The 21,930-nt window shown below is 47.3% G+C and overlaps 1 protein-coding gene across 1 annotated transcript in view; it reads right to left on the bottom strand.

The window, feature by feature from the left end:
- LOC311105584 (membrane-associated phosphatidylinositol transfer protein 3-like) overlaps positions 1-21,930 on the bottom strand; it is a 133,481-nt gene that overhangs the window by 58,256 nt on the left and 53,295 nt on the right. Inside the window, exons 6-8 of the mRNA XM_084147775.1 lie at positions 2,640-2,829; positions 1,609-1,743; positions 327-520 (exon numbers count right to left, since the gene is read on the bottom strand). Of these exons, the coding sequence (XP_084003901.1) occupies positions 327-520; positions 1,609-1,743; positions 2,640-2,829 (519 nt within the window). The remainder of the gene's footprint in view (positions 1-326; positions 521-1,608; positions 1,744-2,639; positions 2,830-21,930) is intronic.

Raw genomic sequence — 21,930 nt, 5'->3', positions numbered from 1 at the left:
TGGTATGAGGAAAGGGAAAAGTATACTTACTACCTCCTCATAATCCAACCACGATGCATGAATTGCACTCTTGGAGGTATTGCCCACACTTTTGGAGGACAATAGAAATTGAAATTAGAGTTAGGGTTGAGCCCGGGGTGTGGACATGAAGCTAGGGTTAGGCTTATGGCTAGGGTTATGTTTGAACCGGGTATGGACATGAAGCTAGGGTTAGGGTTATGGTTAAGGCTAGGGTTAGGGTTGAACTGGGGTGTGGACATGAAGCTAGGGTTAGGGCTGTGATAAGGGTTAGCTTCCATCAGGGTACTGTTCTCTGTTTACAGTACCTGCTGAAGAAGCTGTGTTGTCCAGTAGATGTATCTCCATCATACGAGTCGCTCTGTTTCCTGATGAGGGGCTGTCTGCCCTGGCTGTGTTCATCGCTGGGCAGGGCCGAGATATCAATGTTGCTCTTACTCAGCCTCTTACTGGAGCTGAGGCCCAGGCTGGGGCTGTGACAGGGGCTGTCCTCATGGTTATCCTGTGTGGGAGGAAGAGAGCGTGGGACACAAGCCTTTACGGTTCACTCACACTCAAATACCATAACTGTACAAAAATAAGCAGCTCATTGCTAATCCAAGCTGGCTAGCTACCAGACCTGGGTGCATTTGAGTATTTGTATTTGAAATACTTATTTTCTGTGTATGAGTATTTTTCAAATAATATGGCCGAATCAACTATTCTATTTGAAGTATTTGAAAGTATTTTCAAATAATTTCCTATAAATAGCCTATAATTTCAAACTACAGTATGTTAAAATACTTGTTCCCAAATACATTATTTCAAATACCCCTAGGACCAAACAGACTCGGGTTTAAATGCATGGAGTATTTAAATATTTGTATTTGAAAATACACTTGTCTGTGTATTTCAGTATTTTTCAAATACATACCAATACGTTCCATGTGTATTTCCAAATACATTCTAATATTCAAGTACTTTCTTTTAAATGACTCTGAAAGTAATTGAAATACCCTAAAAAGTATTTGAACCCACGTCTGCTAACTACAGAGAGAGATTGATCCTGTTTTATGTTTGAGAGAGTAGTAGTGGGAAAAGTATATTTGAGGTTAGAGAGAGAGAGGGGAACTATGAGAACAGACAGAGAAGAATAGAGAGAGTGAGAAATAGAGAGAGAGAGAAAGGAATAGAGAGAGAGAGAGAGAGAGAGAGAGAGAGAGAGAGAGAGAGCAAGGGGAAGAGGGAGAGGGAGCGGGAGAGGGGGGAGAGGTTCGGACAGAGAGAGCAGCCCAGGCGATCATGCAGTGGTAACTGGGTGCAAACAAACAGGAAAAGACAGGCCAGCTTAGGACGGAGAGAGAGGACACCGAGTCATTTCAAGGTCTTGGCCTGGATAGCATAGGGTAGGAGAGATTGTCTGAGAGGAAAGCTGTCTGAACAGAGAAGATCTTACACAATTCTAGCTACACGCCATGGGGAGAAAGTTGAAAGCACAAACTGAAATTGTAATGCCTCAATTCAAAATTATCTTAGGGGCATCAAAAAGTGCAGTTTTACAGAACATGTTAGAGAGCATGTTGATTGAGTTGTAATGTGTCATGCTCCTACCTTGAGGCTCTCAGTGCTGTTGTTCCTGCTGCTGCTGTGGCTGCTGTGCTGCCTCTGGCTGCTACTACTGCTGCTGCTGAAACACAGGGCATCGAAGCACAGCACACCTCCCACACAGTCGCCCATCACACACACCTGGACGTCAACACACACACACACATGCACGCACAGACGCACACACACACACCGTTTTAGAAACCCTCGCTCCACTCAATCAATGTTGGCAGCCAAGCAGCCAGATTTGGGCCCTGTGCCTGTTCAGATCCACAGTCGAATCTGAATGTCAATAGCACACTTCATTAGGACTGACTCAGTCTGAGGGAACAACATATTTCTCCTTAATTGGTTTGACGTGCCACCATTGTACTTGGCTTCCTGACTTGGAATTGCGATATGACCACAAATCTTGTCAAAGTTATGCAAGGAGAGGAAGTTCAATATAATAGAGTTTATACATTGTATGGTTTTGCCAATAATGTGCTCTTGAAAATTACAGCGCTTAATTAGAACAGGTCCTTATCAAAGAGGGCATTGTCCACAGGTGTGTGAGAGTTAATGGGGTCTGCAGACAGCATGTTAAAGCTGCAGGCCTCTGGCGACATTAGTCCCCACAGTGAACACAGAGGATTACCCAGCCATCTCTATCCCAATCATCACTTCCTCTGGAAATCATTGGCTTCCATTAAACGGACTGCAGCACATTATTGGATTTGGCATGAGAGATTAAAGGGAACACTCTCCTCTTCTCCTCCCTCGTTCCTTACAGTAGGATTCATCTCCAGTCAGTCAATGTGACCCTGTGGGAGCCAGGGGGACACTTTAGAGGATGGACCCACTTGGACAGTAAAGCCCTTTATGGGGGCCACTTTAGAGGATGGACCCACCTGGCCAGTGAAGCCCTATATGGGGGGACACTTTAGAGGACGGACCCACCTGGCCAGTGAAGCCTTATATGGGGGGACACTTTAGAGGACGGACCCACCTGGCCAGTGAAGCCCTGTCTGGAGGGACACTTTAGAGGACGGACTTACCTGTCCGGTGAAGCCCTGTCCGTCCTGGGACGCGAGGAAGCTGTGGTAGACCTGGTTGGCACGGGTGATGAGGGTTGCCACGGCGTCCTGGTAGTGTGGCGCAGCGATGGCGAGGAGCGGGAGGGCAGCCAGGGGCAGGTGGTCAACGCTGCTGGACACACAGCTCTCATCATAGCTGTATGGGTTCAGACTGGAGGGGACAGGAAGGAGGGGGACACATAACCGAAAGTGAGTCATTTGTGAGCCTTGAACAACAATCAATTAAATTCAATAAAAAAATTAAAAAACATTATTTATCCCAGTAAAATGACTTGTGTTGCCATAGTTTCGTGTCTTACATGGAGAATGGAATGTACCTATATGGTGAATGGAGATCCCTCTGACATTTATCAACAGGCATTCATTCATCAAGCGTTTCCACTGCACAAAAATGTAATGGGAAATGGAATTTAGAAAAAGTATTGTAATTGGCTGCTTCTGTTAATCCAAGGTTATTTTGGGAAAAAGAGCCAACAAAAGGATTTGTTACCCCGGAACGTATAAATATGATGAATGAGCATGTGGCTATTCAGCTCTCTCTCTCTCTCTCTCTCTCTCTCTCTCTCTCTCTCTCTCTCTCTCTCTCTCTCTCTCTCTCTCTTGCTCTCTCACTCTCTCTCTCAAAATCTCTCCAACTCTCTCTCTCTCCCACTCTCTCTACAGGTGCAGGCTGGCAGACTCTCACCTGCTGGCACAACCTCTCCTCTGCCTGTCTGATAGCACCCTACGCTCTGTTTATCAGATGTGTTTGTGTGCATGTGTGCGTGTGTACGCACGCGTGTGTCTTTTTTCTGTGTGTGACAGTGCTGCACGCCACAGCGTCCGAGACCCTTTATCCAACAGTGTGAGGAACCAGTGAAGGATAGCCTTGCCCCTGCCCGCTCTAACAGCTGTACCAACCCTATCGCCATCCTTCAGCAGCTCAGATTACAGGAGCTGGCCAATGCCGTACCCAAGCTTGTGTGGCCTACCACTTCGCGGCTGAGCCGTTGTTGCTCCTAGACGTCTCCATTTCACAATAACAGCACTTACAGTTGACCAGGGCAGCTCTAGCAGGGCAGAAATTTGACGAACTGACTTGTTGGAAAGGTGGCATCCTATGACAGTGCCACGTTGAAAGTCACTGAGCTCTTCAGTAGGGGCCATTCTACTGCCAGTGTTTGTCTATGGAGATTGCATGGCTGTGTGTTTTATACAAATGGCAACAACGGGTGTGGCTGAAATAGCCAAATCCACTCATTTGAAGGGGTGTCTCTTCTCCTTACAGTGTAGCTGTAAGGAGAAGAGACCAGAGCAGCCTCCCAATACAATAAGGGGGGGTGTCTCAAATTGCACCCTATTCCCTATATAGTGCACTACTTTTAACCAGGGCCCTAGAGCTCTGACCAAACGTAGTGCCCTCTATAGGGAATAGGGTGCCATTTGGGATGGACCCAGAGCCTGGAGGGACCAGTATCAAATCAAATCAAATGTTATTTGTCACATGTACTGAATACAACAGGTGTAGACCTTACAGTGAAATGTTTACTTACAAGCCCTTAACCAACAATGCAGTTCAAGAAATAGAGTTAAGAAAATGTTTACTAAATAAACTAAAGTAAAATATAAAATAAAAAGTAACACAATAAAATAACAATAACGAGGCTATCTACAGGGGGTACCGGTACCGAGTCAATGTGCGGGTGTACAGGTTAGTTGAGGTAATTTGTACATCTAGGTAGGGGTAAAGTGACTATGCATAGATAATAAACAGCGAGTAGCAGAAGTGTAAAAACAAAGGTTGGGGGGGGGGGGTCAATGTAAATAGTCCGGTTGGCCATTTGATTAATTGTTCAGCAGTCTTATGGCTTGGGGGTAGAAGCTGTTAAGGAGCCTTTTGGACCTAGACTGCTACCGCTTGCCGTGCGGTAGCAGAGAGAAGAGTCTATGACTTGGGTGACTGGAGTCTTTGACAATTTTTTGGGCCTTCCTCTGACACCGCCTAGTATATAGGTCCTGGATGGCAGGAAGCTTGGCCCCAGTGATGTACTGGGCCGTACGCACTACCCTCTGTAGCGCCTTACAGTCGGATGCCGAGCAGTTGCCATACCAGACGGTGATGCAACCGGTCAGGATGCTCTCGATGGTGCAGCTGTATAGCTTGTTGAGGATCTGGGTACCCATGCCAAATCTTTTCAGTCTCCTGAGGGGGAAAAGTTGTTGTCGTGCCCTCTTCACAACTGTCTTGGTGTGTTTGGACCATGATAGTTTGTTGGTGATGTGGACACCAAGGAACTTGAAACTCCCGACCCGCTCCACTACAGCCCCGTCGATGTGAATGGGGGCATACTTGGCCCTCCTTTTCCTGTAGTCCACGATCAGCTCCTTTGTCTTGCTCACATTGAGGAAGAGGTTGTTGTCCTGGCACCACACTGCCAGGTCTCTGACCTCCTCGCTATAGGCTGTCTCATCGTTGTCGGTGATCAGGCCTACCACTGTTGTGTCAGCAGCAAACGATGATGGTGTTGGAGTTGTGCTTGGCCACGCAGTCATGGGTGAACAGGGAGTACAGGAGGGGACTAAGCACACACCCCTGTGGGTCCCCCGTGTTGAGGATCAGCATGGCAGATGTGTTGTTGCCTACCCTTACCACCTGGGAGCTTTGAGGGCACTATGGTGTTGAACGCTAAGCTGTAGTCAATGAACAGCATTCTCACATAGGTGTTCCTTTTGTCCAGGTGGGAAAGGGCAGTGTGGAGTGCGATTGAGATTGCGTCATCTATGGATCTGTTGGGGCGGTATGCGAATTGGATTGGGTCTAGGGTTTCCTGGATGATGGTGTTGATGTGAGCCATGACCAGCCTTTCAAAGCACTTCATGGCTACCGACGTGAGTGCTACATGGCGGTAGTAATTTAGGCAGGTTACCTTCGCTTTCTTGGGCACAGGGACAATGGTGGTCTGCTTGAAACATGTAGGTATTACAGACTCAGTCAGGGAGAGGTTGAAAATGTCAGTGAAGACACTTGCCAGTTGGTACACGCATGTTCTGAGTACACGTCCTGGTAATCCGTCTGTCCCCGCGGCCTTGTGAATGTTGACCTGTTTAAAGGTCTTGTTCACATCGGCTACGGAGAGCGTGATCACACATCCGTAGCAGCTGGTGCTCTCATGTATGCTTCAGTGTTGCTTACCTCGAAGCAAGCATAAAAGGCATTTAGCCCGTCTGGTAGGCTCGTGTCACTGGCCAGCTCGCGGCTGTGTTTCCCTTTGTAGTAGGGGGTGTGAGGGGTGTCAAACACCCCCTAGGATGGGGTCTGCATGGTGTGAAGACCTAGCAGTATCCCTGTAGACACACTACCATTGATGAGAACATCCAGGAGAGAAATTGAGCTTCCCAGGTGGATGGCAAGCTAAAGCTGTGATGTCTGGCTGTTACTGTAAAGGGAGTAGCCCTGCTCTCTCTCTCTCTCTCTCTCTCTCTCTCTGTCTCTCTCTCTCTCTCTCTCTCTCTGTCTCTCTCTCTCTCTCTCTCTCTCTCTCTCTGTCTCTCTCTCTCTCTCTCTCTCTCTCTGTCTCTCTGTCTCTCTGTCTCTCTGTCTCTCTGTCTCTCTGTCTCTCTCTCTCTCTCTCTCTCTCTCTCTCTCTCTCTCTCTCTCTCTCTCTCTCTCTCTCTCTCTCTCTCTCTCTGTGAACAGATCCCATGTGTCTGTGGTGGGGAACATGGAGCATGAAACTGTGACACCACTATAATAAGACACCTACAGTATACAGGTGATAGGAACAGTTTTCTGTTCAGTTATTTCACAGGTACAGTTAGGCAATGTGCTAGGTAAAAGGTTCAGTTTGACTAGAATGTATCTGAAGCTGGTACAATGCCACCAGAATGGCCGACTGTCTGCTTTTAAAGCTGAGTACTGTAAGTACTTAGATTGTAACAGCGTTACTATATAGGTTATCCATCGGTAGTCACTCTCAAGGCCCTGTGTAATGTACTGAGGGCAAGGTCATAGTTATAGCTGTGCTGTGTCATGCTGTTCCTGTCGTGTTAACAGAGCCCTGTAGAGCCCCCTGCTGCTGGCACAGGACACAGACATTACCTTAACACTGCTGGCCAGGACACACACATTACCATAACACCCCTGGACAGGCGGTTACACGGCCAGGACCAAGGTCAAAGGGCACCTAGACACAACCCAACAAGACAACACAAAGCTTCTCTCGTCAGCCTGTTCTTTATTTATTTATAGAGATGGATAATTAGTAATCTACTTATGCAAACACCTGCTGTTGGTATTGCTGTGGGATGTTTATTCTTCGCCTTTATAGTGTCCAGACAATGCTTTGTTACTAAGTTTCACTGTAATTGGAAGTCGAATATACAGCTATGTTGTTGTTGGTTGAGTTAAAGTTGGGCTGGGAATCTAATTTCTTGGAGGAATGCAAGATGTGCTGTTTGTTTTGTAGAGAATCAATATAGCTAATTAGAAGTAGGGAGACAGCCACCTGTTCTTCCAGGTGTAAAATGATTGCTCAACCAGGGGCTCATAATTAAGATCTTAATTGCAATAGGAATCAGGTTGGATTCTCCAGATTCTCAATGAAGCCCTAAAGATACTCAAAAGAGGCAAAAAAGCTAATGAGGTTGACATAGCAACATCAATACAGCAAACACTGTAAGCACTGTCAATAACTGTCTCAGGAGGCTGAGACTATTGGTTCTCATCTTTCTCAGTCTGCCACATCAACAACACAGAGCCTAATGGCAGCACAGTGGGTTTCAAGTCTTGAGACACTATGAGAAAGTATCTCAGCTGTGTGAGATAATGACACGCACACACACACACACACACACACACACACACACGTTCTCATTAGGAGAGTGTTCATGCTAGCCGGGGTAGAAGCTGGGGATATTGTCACGATCGTCAGGGAGAGAAGTAGACCAATGCGCATCGTGTTGAACGAACATGTTTAGACTTTATTTAATTAAAGCACGAACAAAACAATAAACGACTCGTAACGTCCAACGGTAACAAAGACCGACACGGAACAAAAACCCACAAACACAAAGGGAAAACAGACAGTTTAAATATGGCTCCCAATCAGAGACAACCAGCCAACAGCTGACACTCGTTGCCTCTGATTGGGAGTCACTCAGGCAAACATAGAATACAACAAACTAGAATGAACACCACAGAATGAACACACCCTGGCTCAACATATAGAGTCCCAGAGCCAGGGTGTGACAGTACCCCCCCCTAAAGGCGCGGACTGCGACCGCGCCTCAACTAAAATAAAACAGGGGAGGGCTGGGCGGGCATACCTCCTCGGTGGCGGTTCTGGCTCCGGCCTTGACCCCCACTCCTTCTCTAAACCCCCAAAGTACCCCTGGTCCGGTCTGGCCCTGCTGACCAGAGCTGAACTGAACACTGGTGGAGCGGATTGCTCTAGCTCCGGCGTGACGCAGCACCTGACCGGTGCCGGACCCGCCACCGGTGGAACAGGCACGGGCCGTGCCGGACTGACGACGCACACCACTGGCTTGGTGTGGGGAGCAGGAGCGGGCCGAGCCGGGCTGACGAAACGCACCACTGACTTGGTGCGGGGAGCAGGAGCGGGCCGAACCGGGCTGACGAAGCGCACCACTGACTTGGTGCGGGGAGCAGGAACGTGCCGTGCCGGGCTAACGACGTGCACCACTGACTTGGTGCGGGGAGCAGGAACGGGCCGGACAGGGCTGACGAAACGCACCACTGACTTGGTGCGGGGAGCAGGAATGGGCCGGACTGGGCTGGCGACGCGCACCACAGACTTGGTGCGGAGAGCAGGAACGGGCCGGACAGGGCTGACGAAACGCACCACAGACTTGGTGCGGGGAGCAGGAATGGGCCGGACTGGGCTGGCGACGCACACCACAGACTTGGTGCGGAGAGCAGGAACGGGCCGGACAGGGCTGACGAAACGCACCACAGACTTGGTGCGGGGAGCAGGAATGGGCCGGGCCGAGCTGGCGATGCGCACCGTAGACTTGGTGCGAGTGGCAGGAACAGGCCGGACCGTACTGGGAACACACACCACTGGCCCTACGTGGGGATCAGGAACAGGCCGGACCGGACTGGCAACACACGCCAGTACCTCTCGCCGTGCCTCTACATCTTCCACCCCCTCTTCGACCAGTGGCCCCCGTAACCTGGCGGCCTCCTCTGCCAATCCGCTGGGCCGCTCTGCCGCGGTCTCCTGCTGGCCCGTCGTCCACGGCGTTAGCCCCCCCCTAAAAAATTTCTGGGGGTCTCTCTTCCCCGTGGGCCAGGCCTCTATATTTCTCGCCCAACTCTCGCTCTCCTGCTTCCAACTCCAGCCATTCTGCTCCTCCTTTGGCTTGACCCAGTCGAGACTCTTCCTCCACTGTTCCCAAGTCCACCCTCTCTGCTCCTCACTAGGCTTGACCCAGTCGAGGTTGCCACGGAGATCTGCTAGCGATCTCCCTGGTGATGGCTCCTGGACACGCTGCTTGGTCCAGTCTTGGTGGGTTTTTCTGTCACGATCGTCAGGGAGAGAAGTAGACCAATGCGCAGCGTGTTGAATGAACATGTTTAGACTTTATTTAATTAAAGCACGAACAAAATAATAAACGACTCGTAACGTCCAATGGTAACAAAGACCGACACGGAACAAAAACCCACAAACACAAAGGGAAAACAGACAGTTTAAATATGGCTCCCAATCAGAGACAACCAGCCAACAGCTGACACTCGTTGCCTCTGATTGGGAGTCACTCAGGCAAACATAGAATACAACAAACTAGAATGAACACCACAGAATGAACACACCCTGGCTCAACATATAGAGTCCCAGAGCCAGGGTGTGACAGATATACTGTGGTATACCATCAAAGCAGCACAGACATTCAGAGAGCCTTGGCTACTCGCTCTCTCCCCATGTGTAACAGTTCTAACAAAAGCAGGCTTACAGTTGTGTTCAACCTACAGCGAGCCTGTCAGCCTATTCCTACAGTACATGAATGAACCTCTTCAATAATACATCTTAGAGAATTGTATCAAGGCCATTCACAAAGCTCTCATCAATGCATTGATAACTGTCGTTTAAAAACTGTTAGATTCGGCTTCCGTCCCAAATGGCACCGTACTTTTGACCAGAGCCCTATGGGCCCAAGCAGTGCACAACATTGGGAATAGGGTGCCATTTGGGACACAATGTTTATCATCCTTTCTCGCTTCCATTTCTGTAGAGTGTCTGATTCTACAGGTTTACATAGTAATGTGCTGATGAAGAGATGCCTACCTCCCTGCCATTAACAGGATCCATCCATTAGGAGCGGTATGGCAGGAGAGAGGTGATAAGGCTGATTAAACAGATAAGCCCCTAAGCTAGCATCAGCAAGCCAGCATCTCTCATCAAAACCAACACAGCACAACACAGCAGCCTAACCTTGGGAGAAGGTTACACTCTCTCACATTCTCTCTCACTTCATCTAATGTAACAGAGCAGGCAAGACTGAAAAAGGCTCTAACTTCAGAGGGTTTGTGGAATTTCTGCTAAATTGCCCTCCCCTTGTCTTAATGGCCTGGCTTTACGGGGCACACAGTTTACAACGCTAACGAGGGAGAGGCAGAGGCAGGGACAGAAGGAGAGGCAGAGACAAACAGAGAGGCAGAGGGAGAGACAGAGGGAGAGGGAGAGACAGAGGGAGAGGGAGAGACAGAGGGAGAGGGAGAGACAGAGGGAGAGGGAGAGAGAGGGTGAGAGGGAGAGACAGAGACAGGGACAGAGGGAGAGACAGAGGGAGAGACAGAAGGAGAGACATAGGGAGAGGGAGAGACAGAGGGAGAGACAGAGGGAGAGGGCGAGACAGAGGGAGAGGGAGATACAGAGGGAGAGGGAGAGACAGAGGGAGAGGCAGAGGGAGAGGGAGAGACAGAGGGAGAGACAGAGGGAGAGGGAGAGGGAGAGACAGAGGGAGAGACAGAGGGAGAGGGAGAGACAGAGGGAGAGGCAGAGGGAGAGGGAGAGACAGAGGGAGAGGGAGAGAGAGGGTGAGAGGGAGAGACAGAGACAGGGACAGAGGGAGAGGGAGAGACAGAAGGAGAGACATAGGGAGAGGGAGAGACAGAGGGAGAGGGAGAGACAGAGGGAGAGACAGAGGGAGAGGGAGATACAGAGGGAGAGGGAGAGAGAGAGAGAGAGAGAGAGAGGGAGAGACAGAGACAGGGACAGAGGGAGAGACAGAGGGAGAGACAGAAGGAAAGACATAGGGAGAGGGAGAGACAGAGGGAGAGACAGAGGGAGAGGCAGAGACAAACAGAGGCAGAGACAGAGGGAGAGAGAGAGGGAGAGACAGAGACAGGGACAGAGGGAGAGAGAGAGGGAGAGAGAGAGGGAGATACATAGGGAGAGGGAGAGACAGAGGGAGAGACAGAGGGAGAGAGAGAGGGAGAGAGAGAGAGAGAGAGAGGGAGAGACAGAGGGAGAGACAGAGGGAGAGGGAGAGGGAGAGACAGAGGGAGAGGGAGAGACAGAGGGAGAGGCAGAGGGAGAGGGAGAGACAGAGGGAGAGGGAGAGAGAGGGTGAGAGGGAGAGACAGAGACAGGGACAGAGGGAGAGGGAGAGACAGAAGGAGAGACATAGGGAGAGGGAGAGACAGAGGGAGAGGGAGAGACAGAGGGAGAGACAGAGGGAGAGGGAGATACAGAGGGAGAGGGAGAGAGAGAGAGAGAGAGAGAGAGAGAGGGAGAGACAGAGACAGGGACAGAGGGAGAGACAGAGGGAGAGACAGAAGGAAAGACATAGGGAGAGGGAGAGACAGAGGGAGAGACAGAGGGAGAGGCAGAGAAAAACAGAGGCAGAGACAGAGGGAGAGAGAGAGGGAGAGACAGAGACAGGGACAGAGGGAGAGAGAGAGGGAGAGAGAGGGAGATCCATAGGGAGAGGGAGAGACAGAGGGAGAGACAGAGGGAGAGAGAGAGGGAGAGAGAGAGAGAGAGAGAGGGAGAGAGAGAGGGAGAGACAGAGAGAGAGGGAGAGACAGAGGGAGAGAGAGAGGGAGAGACAGAGACAGATGGATAGACAGAGGGAGAGAGAGAGAGAGAGAGAGAGAGAGAGAGAGAGAGAGAGAGAGAGAGAGAGAGAGCAACACGAAGAGCTATCTATCCAAAACGGAGATGTATGGGTAAACCACTTCTCCAATCTTTTTGGCCCTATAACAGAGAACAAACAGCAAAAAAATATACATGATCAAATGCAAATCTTAGAATCAACTATTAAAGACTACCAGAACCCACTGGATTCTCCAATTACATTGAATGAACTACAGGATAAAATACAAACCCTCCAACCCAAAAAGTCCTGTGGTGTTGATGGTATCCTCAATGAAATGATAAAATATACAGACCACAAATTTCAATTAGCTATACTTAAACTCTTTAACATCATCCTTAGCTCTGGCATCTTCCCCAACATCTGGAACCAAGGACTGATCACCCCAATCCACAAAAGTGGAGACAAATTTGACCCCAATAACTACCGTGGGATATGCGTCAACAGCAACCTTGGGAAAATCCTCTGCATTATCATTAACAGCAGACTAGTTCATTTCCTCAGTGAAAACAATGTACTGAGCAAATGTCAAATTGGCTTTTTACCAAATTACCGTACGACAGACCACGTATTCACCCTGCACACCCTAATTGACAAACAAACAAAACAAAACAAAGGCAAAGTCTTCTCATGCTTTGTTGATTTCAAAAAAGCTTTTGACTCAATTTGGCATGAGGGTCTGCTATACAAATTGATGGAAAGTGGGGTTGGGGGAAAAACATACGACATTATAAAATCCATGTACACAAACAACAAGTGTGCGGTTAAAATTGGCAAAAAACACACACATTTCTTTCCACAGGGCCGTGGGGTGAGACAGGGATGCAGTTTAAGCCCCACCCTCTTCAACATATATATCAACGAATTGGCGAGGGCACTAGAACAGTCTGCAGCACCCGGCCTCACCCTACTAGAATCTGAAGTCAAATGTCTTCTGTTTGCTGACGATCTGGTGCTTCTGTCACCAACCAAGGAGGGCCTACAGCAGCACCTAGATCTTCTGCACAGATTCTGTCAGACCTGGGCCCTGACAGTAAATCTCAGTAAGACAAAAATAATGGTGTTCCAAAAAAGGTCCAGTTGCCAGGACCACAAATACAAATTCCATCTAGACACCGTTGCCCTAGAGCACACAAAAAACTATACATACCTCGGCCTAAACATCAGCGCCACAGGTAACTTCCACAAAGCTGTGAACGATCTGAGAGACAAGGCAAGAAGGGCCTTCTATGCCATCAAAAGGAACATAAAATTTGACATACCAATTAGGATCTGGCTAAAAATACTTGAATCAGTTATAGAACCCATTGCCCTTTATGGTTCTGAGGTCTGGGGTCCGCTCACCAACCAAGAATTCACAAAATGGGACAAACACCAAATTGAGACTCTGCATGCAGAATTCTGCAAAAACATCCTCCGTGTACAACGTAAAACACCAAATAATGCATGCAGAGCAGAATTAGGCCAATACCCGCTAATTATCAAAATCCAGAAAAGAGCCGTTAAATTCTATAACCACTTAAAAGGAAGCGATTCCCAAACCTTCCATAACAAAGCCATCACCTACAGAGAGATGAACTTGGAGAAGAGTCCCCTAAGTAAGCTTGTCCTGGGGCTCTGTTCACAAACACAAACAGACCCCACACAGCCCCAGGACAACAACAACAACAACACAACTAGACCCAACCAAATCATGAGAAAACAAAAAGAGAATTACTTGACACATTGGAAAGAACAAACAAAAAAACAGAGCAAACTAGTATGCTATTTGGCCCTAAACAGAGAGTACACAGTGGCAGAATACTTGACCACTGTGACTGACCCAAACTTAAGGAAAGCTTTGACTATGTACAGACTCAGTGAGCATAGCCTTGCTATTGAGAAAGGCCGCCGTAGGCAGACCTGGCTCTCAAGAGAAGACAGGCTATGTGCACACTGCCCACAAAATGAGGTGGAAACTGAGCTGCACTTCCTAACCTCCTGCCAAATGTATGACCATATTAGAGACACATATTTCCCTCAGATTACAGCGATCCACAAAGAATTCGAAAACAAATCCAATTTTGATAAACTCCCCTATCTACTGGGTGAAAAACCACAGTGTGCCATCACAGCTGCAAGATTTGTGACCTGTTGCCACAAGAAAAGGGCAACCAGTGAAGAACAAACACCATTGTAAATACAACCCATATTTATGTTGATTTATTTTCCCATTTGTACTTTAACCATTTGCACATTGTTACAACACTGTATATAGACATAATATGACATGAAATGTGTTTTTCTTTTGGAACTTCTGAGTGTAATGTCTACTGTTAATATTTATTGTTGATTTCACTTTTCTTTACTCTCTAGTTCACTTGCTTTGGCAATGTTAACATACGTTTCCCATGCCAATAAAGCCCTTAAATTGAAATTGAATTGAGAGAAGAGAGAGAGAGAGAGAGAGAGAGAGAGAGAGAGAGAGAGAGAGAGAGAGAGAGAGAGAGAGCTCAAAGACATTGCTCCTGCATTTTAAACAAAAAATATAGATTTAGAGTTAGATAAAGTAGGATTTTTTGGCAGGGACATATACAGGATGCTACCATCCACAACATAACCTTCATTCCAAACCAAAACTCCAAACCTACAACCTGATTTTGGACGGAATTACCTGGAAGGCTTTCTACTACCAAGGATTACTATTCCCAAACTATACAGCAAATGCTCTGGCAAGCAAACAGAAACCTGAAAACACCATCCAACCTGGAACTGAGTGAGTAATGTTTAGTATGAAGCTATTTTTTACTTTCAAAAACCAATAAGAAAAATATATTACAATGATATACAGTGGGGAAAAAAAGTATTTAGTCAGCCACCAATTGTGCAAGTTCTCCCACTTAAAAAGATGAGAGAGGCCTGTAATTTTCATCATAGGTACACGTCAACTATGACAGACAAAATGAGAAAGAAAATTCCAGAAAATCACATTGTAGGATTTTTAATGCATTTATTTGCAAATTATGGTGGAAAATAAGTATTTGGTCAATAACAAAAGTTTCTCAATACTTTGTTATATACCCTTTGTTGGCAATGACACAGGTCAAACGTTTTCTGTAAGTCTTCACAAGGTTTTCACACACTGTTGCTGGTATTTTGGCCCATTCCTCCATGCAGATCTCCTCTAGAGCAGTGATGTTTTGGGGCTGTCGCTGGGCAACACGGACTTTCAACTCCCTCCAAAGATGTTCTATGGGGTTGAGATCTGAAGACTGGCTAGGCCACTCCAGGACCTTGAAATGCTTCTTACGAAGCCACTCCTTCGTTGCCCGGGCGGTGTGTTTGGGATCATTGTCATGCTGAAAGCCCCAGCCACGTTTCATCTTCAATGCCCTTGCTGATGGAAGGAGGTTTTCACTCAAAATCTCACGATACATGGCCCCATTCATTCTTTCCTTTACACGGATCAGTCGTCCTGGTCCCTTTGCAGAAAAACAGCCCCAAAGCATGATGTTTCCACCCCCATGCTTCACAGTAGGTATGGTGTTCTTTGGATGCAACTCAGCATTCTTTGTCCTCCAAACACGACAAGTTTAGTTTTTACCAAAAAGTTCTATTTTGGTTTCATCTGACCATATGACATTCTCCCAATCCTCTTCTGGATCATCCAAATGCACTCTAGCAAACTTCAGACGGGCCTGGACATGTACTGGCTTAAGCAGGGGGACACGTCTGGCACTGCAGGATTTGAGTCCCTGGCGGCGTAGTGTGTTACTGATGGTAGGCTTTGTTACTTTGGTCCCAGCTCTCTGCAGGTCATTCACTAGGTCCCCCTGTGTGGTTCTGGGATTTTTGCTCACCGTTCTTGTGATCATTTTGACCCCACGGGGTGAGATCTTGCGTGGAGCCCCAGATCGAGGGAGATTATCAGTGGTCTTGTATGTCTTCCATTTCCTAATAATTGCTCCCACAGTTGATTTCTTCAAACCAAGCTGCTTACCTATTGCAGATTCAGTCTTCCCAGCCTGGTGCAGGTCTACAATTGTGTTTCTGGTGTCCTTTGACAGCTCTTTGGTCTTGGCCATAGTGGAGTTTGGAGTGTGACTGTTTGAGGTTGTGGACAGGTGTCTTTTATACTGATAACAAGTTCAAAAAGGTGCCGTTAATACAGGTAACGAGTGGAGGACAGAGGAGCCTCTTAAAGAAGAAGTTACAGGTCTGTGAGAGCCAGAAATCTTGCTTGTTTGTAGGTGACCAAATACTTATTTTCCACCATAATTTGCAAATAAATTCATTAAAAATCCTACAATGTGATTTTCTGGATTTTTTTCCTCAATTTGTCTGTCATAGTTGACGTGTACCTATGATGAAAATTACAGGCCTCTCTCATCTTTTTAAGTGGGAGAACTTGCAGAATTGGTGGCTGACTAAATACTTTTTTTCCCCACTGTATTTTACTTTATAAGGACTGAATGCTAAGGCTACCAAGCTTGCTAGTACAAAGAGATACAATTTCAATTAGCACCTACGTGTGAAGTGAGAGGTGTCAAAGCCCTTGAGCCCAACAATGGCAGGAGAGTCGCACAGTCTACCCCAACCAAATGGAGAGGCCTTAGAACAGGGTTCTTCAATTCCGGTCCTGGAGGGCCGAAACACCTCTGTTTTTCATCCTCTCCTTCTAATCAGGGGCTAATTCAGACCTGAGACACCAGGTGAGTGCAATTAACTACCAGGTAGAAATAAAAAACAGAAGTGTTTCGGCCCTCCAGGACCGGAATTGAAGAACCCTGCCTTAGAAGCACCCTTCTTCGACTTTCCCCAATGCACAAGTGGTTATCTCAACCCTGCTACCACGAAAATACTTCCTTAGCATTAGCATTCAGTCCTACGCAGACGACACACAACTAATCTTCTCCTTTCCCCCTTCTGATAACCAGGTGGCGAATCGCATCTCTGCATGTCTGGCAGACATATCAGTATGGATGACGGATCACCACCTCAAGCTGAACCTTGGCAAGACGGAGCTGCTCTTCCTCCCGGGGAAGGACTGCCCGTTCCATGATCTCGCCATCACGGTTGACAACTCCGTTGTGTCCTCCTCCCAGAGTGCGAAGAGCCTTGGCGTGACCCTGGACAACACCCTGTCGTTCTCCGCTAACATCAAGGCGGTGACCCGATCCTGTAGGTTCATGCTCTACAACATTCGGAGAGTACGACCCTGCCTTACACAGGAAGCGGCACAGGTCCTAATCCAGGCACTTGTCATCTCCCGTCTGGATTACTGCAACTCGCTGTTGGCTGGGCTCCCTGCCTGTGCCATTAAACCCCTACAACTCATCCAGAATGCCGCAGCCCGTCTGGTGTTCAACCTTCCCAAGTTCTCTCACGTCACCCCGCTCCTCCGCACACTACACTGGCTTCCAGTTGAAGCTCGCATCTGCTACAAGACCATGGTGCTTGCCTACGGAGCTGTGAGGGGAACGGCACCTCCGTACCTTCAGGCTCCGATCAGTCCCTACACCCAAACGAAGGCATTGCGTTCATCCACCTCTGGACTGCTGGCTCCCCTACCTCTGCTGAAGCACAGTTCCCGCTCAGCCCAGTCAAAACTGTTCGCTGCTCTGGCACCCCAATGGTGGAACAAGCTCCCTCATAACGCCAGGACAGCGGAGTCACTCACCACCTTCCGGAGACATTTGAAACCCCACCTCTTTAAGGAACACCTGGGATAGGATAAAGTAATCCTTCTAACCCCCCCCTTACCCAACCCCACCCCCGCAAAAAATAAAAAAATAGTGGTTATCCCACTGGCTATAAGGTGAATGCACCAATTTGTAAGTCGCTCTGGATAAGAGCGTCTGCTAAATGACGTAAATGTAAATGTAAATGTAATACAGCGGGTAAACGCAAGTATTTCCCGTGACTGTGCATCAAAACCAAATGTCTACCTGGCCCACCACTCCACCCTGGACGTGAACAGCCTTTATGACCAGGTCCACCTATACAAGGCAGCAGTGCCCACCTTCGCCCGGACCCTAAAGGATATCGCCCTCAACCGCAGACCCAACACCTCACACAGGAGCAACATATCAACAGACACCCCGCCCAGACCAGCGAGACACTCTCCCAGACCTGCGGGACCCCCCCCAGGACCTACACATAGAAGACCCCCGCAGAGATCCATCCAGACCACAGCACCATCAGCCACATCTACACCCCCACCCCCACCAATTAACTACCCCCCAAGTCAACCATGCCCACACCCCATTTAGGCCCCCTCAGATCAGACCTATGCCCCTCCTACCCACCCCAAGCCCCCCACTCCCACAAAGAGGGCCTCAACATGAAAGTCACACATAGCCCAACAGGCAAACAGGCCCAACACCCACACTAGCCCAAGCCAATGGCATGTACCAGATGCTCAGCAGGCTCTGCTCACAATTACTGGCCTGAGGCCAAACCACACAACCAACAACATTAGACACATTATGGAACACAAAGCCTTCACTATTTCATCCTGGAATATCCAAGGCCTGAGGTCATCTGCCTTTGGCCTAAAGAGCAGGAATCTGGACTTCACCAAAGAAATCGGAAATACAGACATTGTCATCCTACAAGAAACATGGTATAGAGGAGACGGACCCATCCACCAAACTACCAGGTGTGAAACAGGGAAGGGACTCAGGGGGTATGCTAATTTGGTATTGAGCAGACCTAACTCACTCTATTAAATTAATCAAAACAGGAACATTTTACATTTGGTTAGAAATTCAAAAGGAAATGATCTCAACAGAGAAAAATGTCCTCCTGTGTGCTACCTATATCCCCCCACTAGAATCCCCATACTTTAATGAAGACAGCTTCTCCATCCTGGAGGTGGAAATCAATCATTTCAAGACCCAGGGACATGTACTAGTCTGTGGCGACCTAAATGCCAGAACTGGACAAGAACCTGACACCCTCAGCACACAGGGGGGACAAACAGCTACCTGGAGGTGACAGCATTCCCTCCCCCATATGCCCCCCTAGGCACAACTATGACAACATAACCAACAAAAACGGGTCACGACTCCTGCAGCTCTGTCGCACACTGGGTATGTACATAGTCAATGGTAGGCTTCGAGGGGACTCCTATGGTATGTACACCTATAGCTCATCTCTTGGCAGTAGTACTGTAGACTACTTTATCACTGACCTCAACCCAGAGTCTCTCAGAGCGTTCACAGTCAGCCCACTGACACCCCTATCAGACCACAGCAAAATCACAGTCTACTTGAACAGACCAATACTCATTCATGAGGAATCAAAGCCAAAGGAACTGAATAATATTAAGAAATGCTATAGATGGAAGGAAAGTAGTGTTGAAACCTACCAAAAAACAATTAGGCAACAACAAATTCAATCCATTCTAGACAACTTCCTGGACAAAATGTTCCACTGTAATAGTGAAGGTGTAAACTTGGTAGTAGAAAACCTAAACAGTATATTTGACCTCTCAGCTTCCCTATCAAATCTAAAAATCTCTAACAGAAAACCGAAGAAAAGTAACAACAGTGATAAATGGTTAGATGAAGAATGCAAAAACCTAAGAAAGAAATTGAGAAACCTATCCAACCAAAAACATAGAGACCCAGAAAACATGAGCCTACACCTTCACTATGGTGAATCACTAAAACAATAAAGAAATACACTACGGAAAAATAAGGAACAGCATGTCAGAAATCAGCTCAATGTAATTGAAGAATCCATAGACTCTAACCACTTCTGGGAAAATTGGAAAACACTAAACAAACAACAACATGAAGAGCTATCTAACGGAGATATATGGGTAAACCACTTCTCCAATCTTTTTGGCCCTATAACAGAGAACAAACAGCAAAAAAATATACATGATCAAATGCAAATCTTAGAATCATCTATTAAAGACTACCAGAACCCACTGGATTCTCCAATTACATTGAATGAACTACATGACAAAATACAAACCCTCCAACCCAAAAAGGCCTGTGGTGTTGATGGTATCCTCAATGAAATGATAAAATATACAGACCACAAATTTCAATTAGCTATACATAAACTCTTTAACATCATCCTTAGCTCTGGCATCTTCCCCAATATTTGGAACCAAGGACTGATCACCGCAATCCACAAAAGTGGAGACAAATTTGACCCCAATAACTACCGTGGGATAGGCGTCAACAGCAACCTTGGGAAAATCCTCTGCATTATCATTAACAGCAGACTAGTTCATTTCCTCAGTGAAAACAATGTATTGAGCAAATGTCAAATTGGCTTTTTACCAAATTACTGTACGACAGACCACGTATTCACCCTGCACACCCTAATTGACAAACAAACAAACCAAAACAATTTGACATGAGGGTCTGCTATACAAATTGATGGAAAGTGGGGTTGGGGGAAAAACATACGACATTATAAAATCCATGTACACAAACAACAAATGTGCGGTTAAAATTGGCAAAAAACACACACATTTCTTTCCACAGGGCCGTGGGGTGAGACAGGGATGCAGTTTAAGCCCCACCCTCTTCAACATATATATCAACGAATTGGCGAGGGCACTAGAACAGTCTGCAGCACCCAGCCTCACCCTACTAGAATCTGAAGTCAAATGTCTACTGTTTGCTGATGATCTGGTGCTTCTGTCACCAACCAAGGAGGGCCTACAGCATCACCTAGATCTTCTGCACAGATTCTGTCAGACCTGGGCCCTGACAGTAAATCTCAGTAAGACAAAAATAATGGTGTTCCAAAAAAGGTCCAGTTGCCAGGACCACAAATACAAATTCCATCTAGACACCGTTGCCCTAGAGCACACAAAAACCTATACATACCTCGGCCTAAATATCAGCGCCACAGGTAACTTCCACAAAGCTGTGAACGATCTGAGAGACAAGGCAAGAAGGGCCTTCTATGCCATCAAAAGGAACATAAAATTTGACATACCAATTAGGATCTGGCTAAAAATACTTGAATCAGTTATAGAACCCATTGCCCTTTATGGTTGTGAGGTCTGAGGTCCGCTCACCAACCAAGAATTCACAAAATGGGACAAACACCAAATTGAGAATCTGCATGCAGAATTCTGCAAAAATATCCTCAGTGTTCAACGAAAAACACCAAATAATGCATGCAGAGCAGAATTAGGCCAATACCCGCTAATTATCAAAATCCAGAAAAGAGCCGTTAAATTCTATAACCACTTAAAAGGAAGCGATTCCCAAACCTTCCATAACAAAGCCATCACCTACAGAGAGATTAACTTGGAGAAGAGTCCCCTAAGTAAACTGGTCCTGGGGCTCTGTTCACAAACACAAACAGACCCCACAGAGCCCCAGGACAACAACAACAACAACAACAACACAATTAGACCCAACCAAATCATGAGAAAACAAAAAGAGAATTACTTGACACATTGGAAAGAACAAAAAAACAGAGCAAACTAGAATGCTATTTGGTCCTAAACAGAGAGTACACAGTGGCAGAATACCTGACCACTGTGACTGACCCAAACTTAAGGAAAGCTTTGACTATGTACAGACTCAGTGAGCATAGCCTTGCTATTGAGAAAGGCCGTCGTAGGCAGACCTGGCTCTCAAGAGAAGACAGGCTATGTGATGTGCACACTGCCCACAAAATGAGGTGGAAACACTCAGGGAGGGGGATAGACAGAAGGAGAGAAAGAGGGAGAGACAGGGAGAGGGAGAGACAGAGGTAGAGACAGAGAGAGAGGGAGAGACAGAGGGAGAGGGAGAGACAGAGACAGAATGAGAGACAGGAGGAGAGGGAGAGAGAGGGTGAGACAGAGGGAAAGACAGAGAGAGAGGGAGAGACAGAGAGAGAGACAGATAAATAGATAGAGGGAGACAGAGACAGAGGGAGAGGGAGACACAGAGGGAGAGGGAGAGACAGAGGGAGAGACAGAAGGAAAGACAGAGGGAGAGACAGAAGGAAAGACATAAGGAGAGACAGAGGGAGAGACAGAGGGAGAGACAGAAGGAAATACATAAGGAGAGACAGAGGGAGAGACAGAGGGAGAGGGAGAGACAGAGGGAGAGACAGAGGAAGAGACAGAAGGAAAGACAGAGGGAGAGACAGAAGGAAAGACATAAGGAGAGACAGAGGAGAGACAGAGGGAGAGACAGAGGGAGAGAGA

The sequence above is a fragment of the Coregonus lavaretus genome (genome assembly GCF_964263955.1).
Source record: "Coregonus lavaretus genome assembly, chromosome: 30".
NCBI classification, from domain to species: Eukaryota; Metazoa; Chordata; class Actinopteri; order Salmoniformes; family Salmonidae; genus Coregonus; species Coregonus lavaretus.
This window is presented reverse-complemented; position numbering and strand designations above follow the sequence as displayed.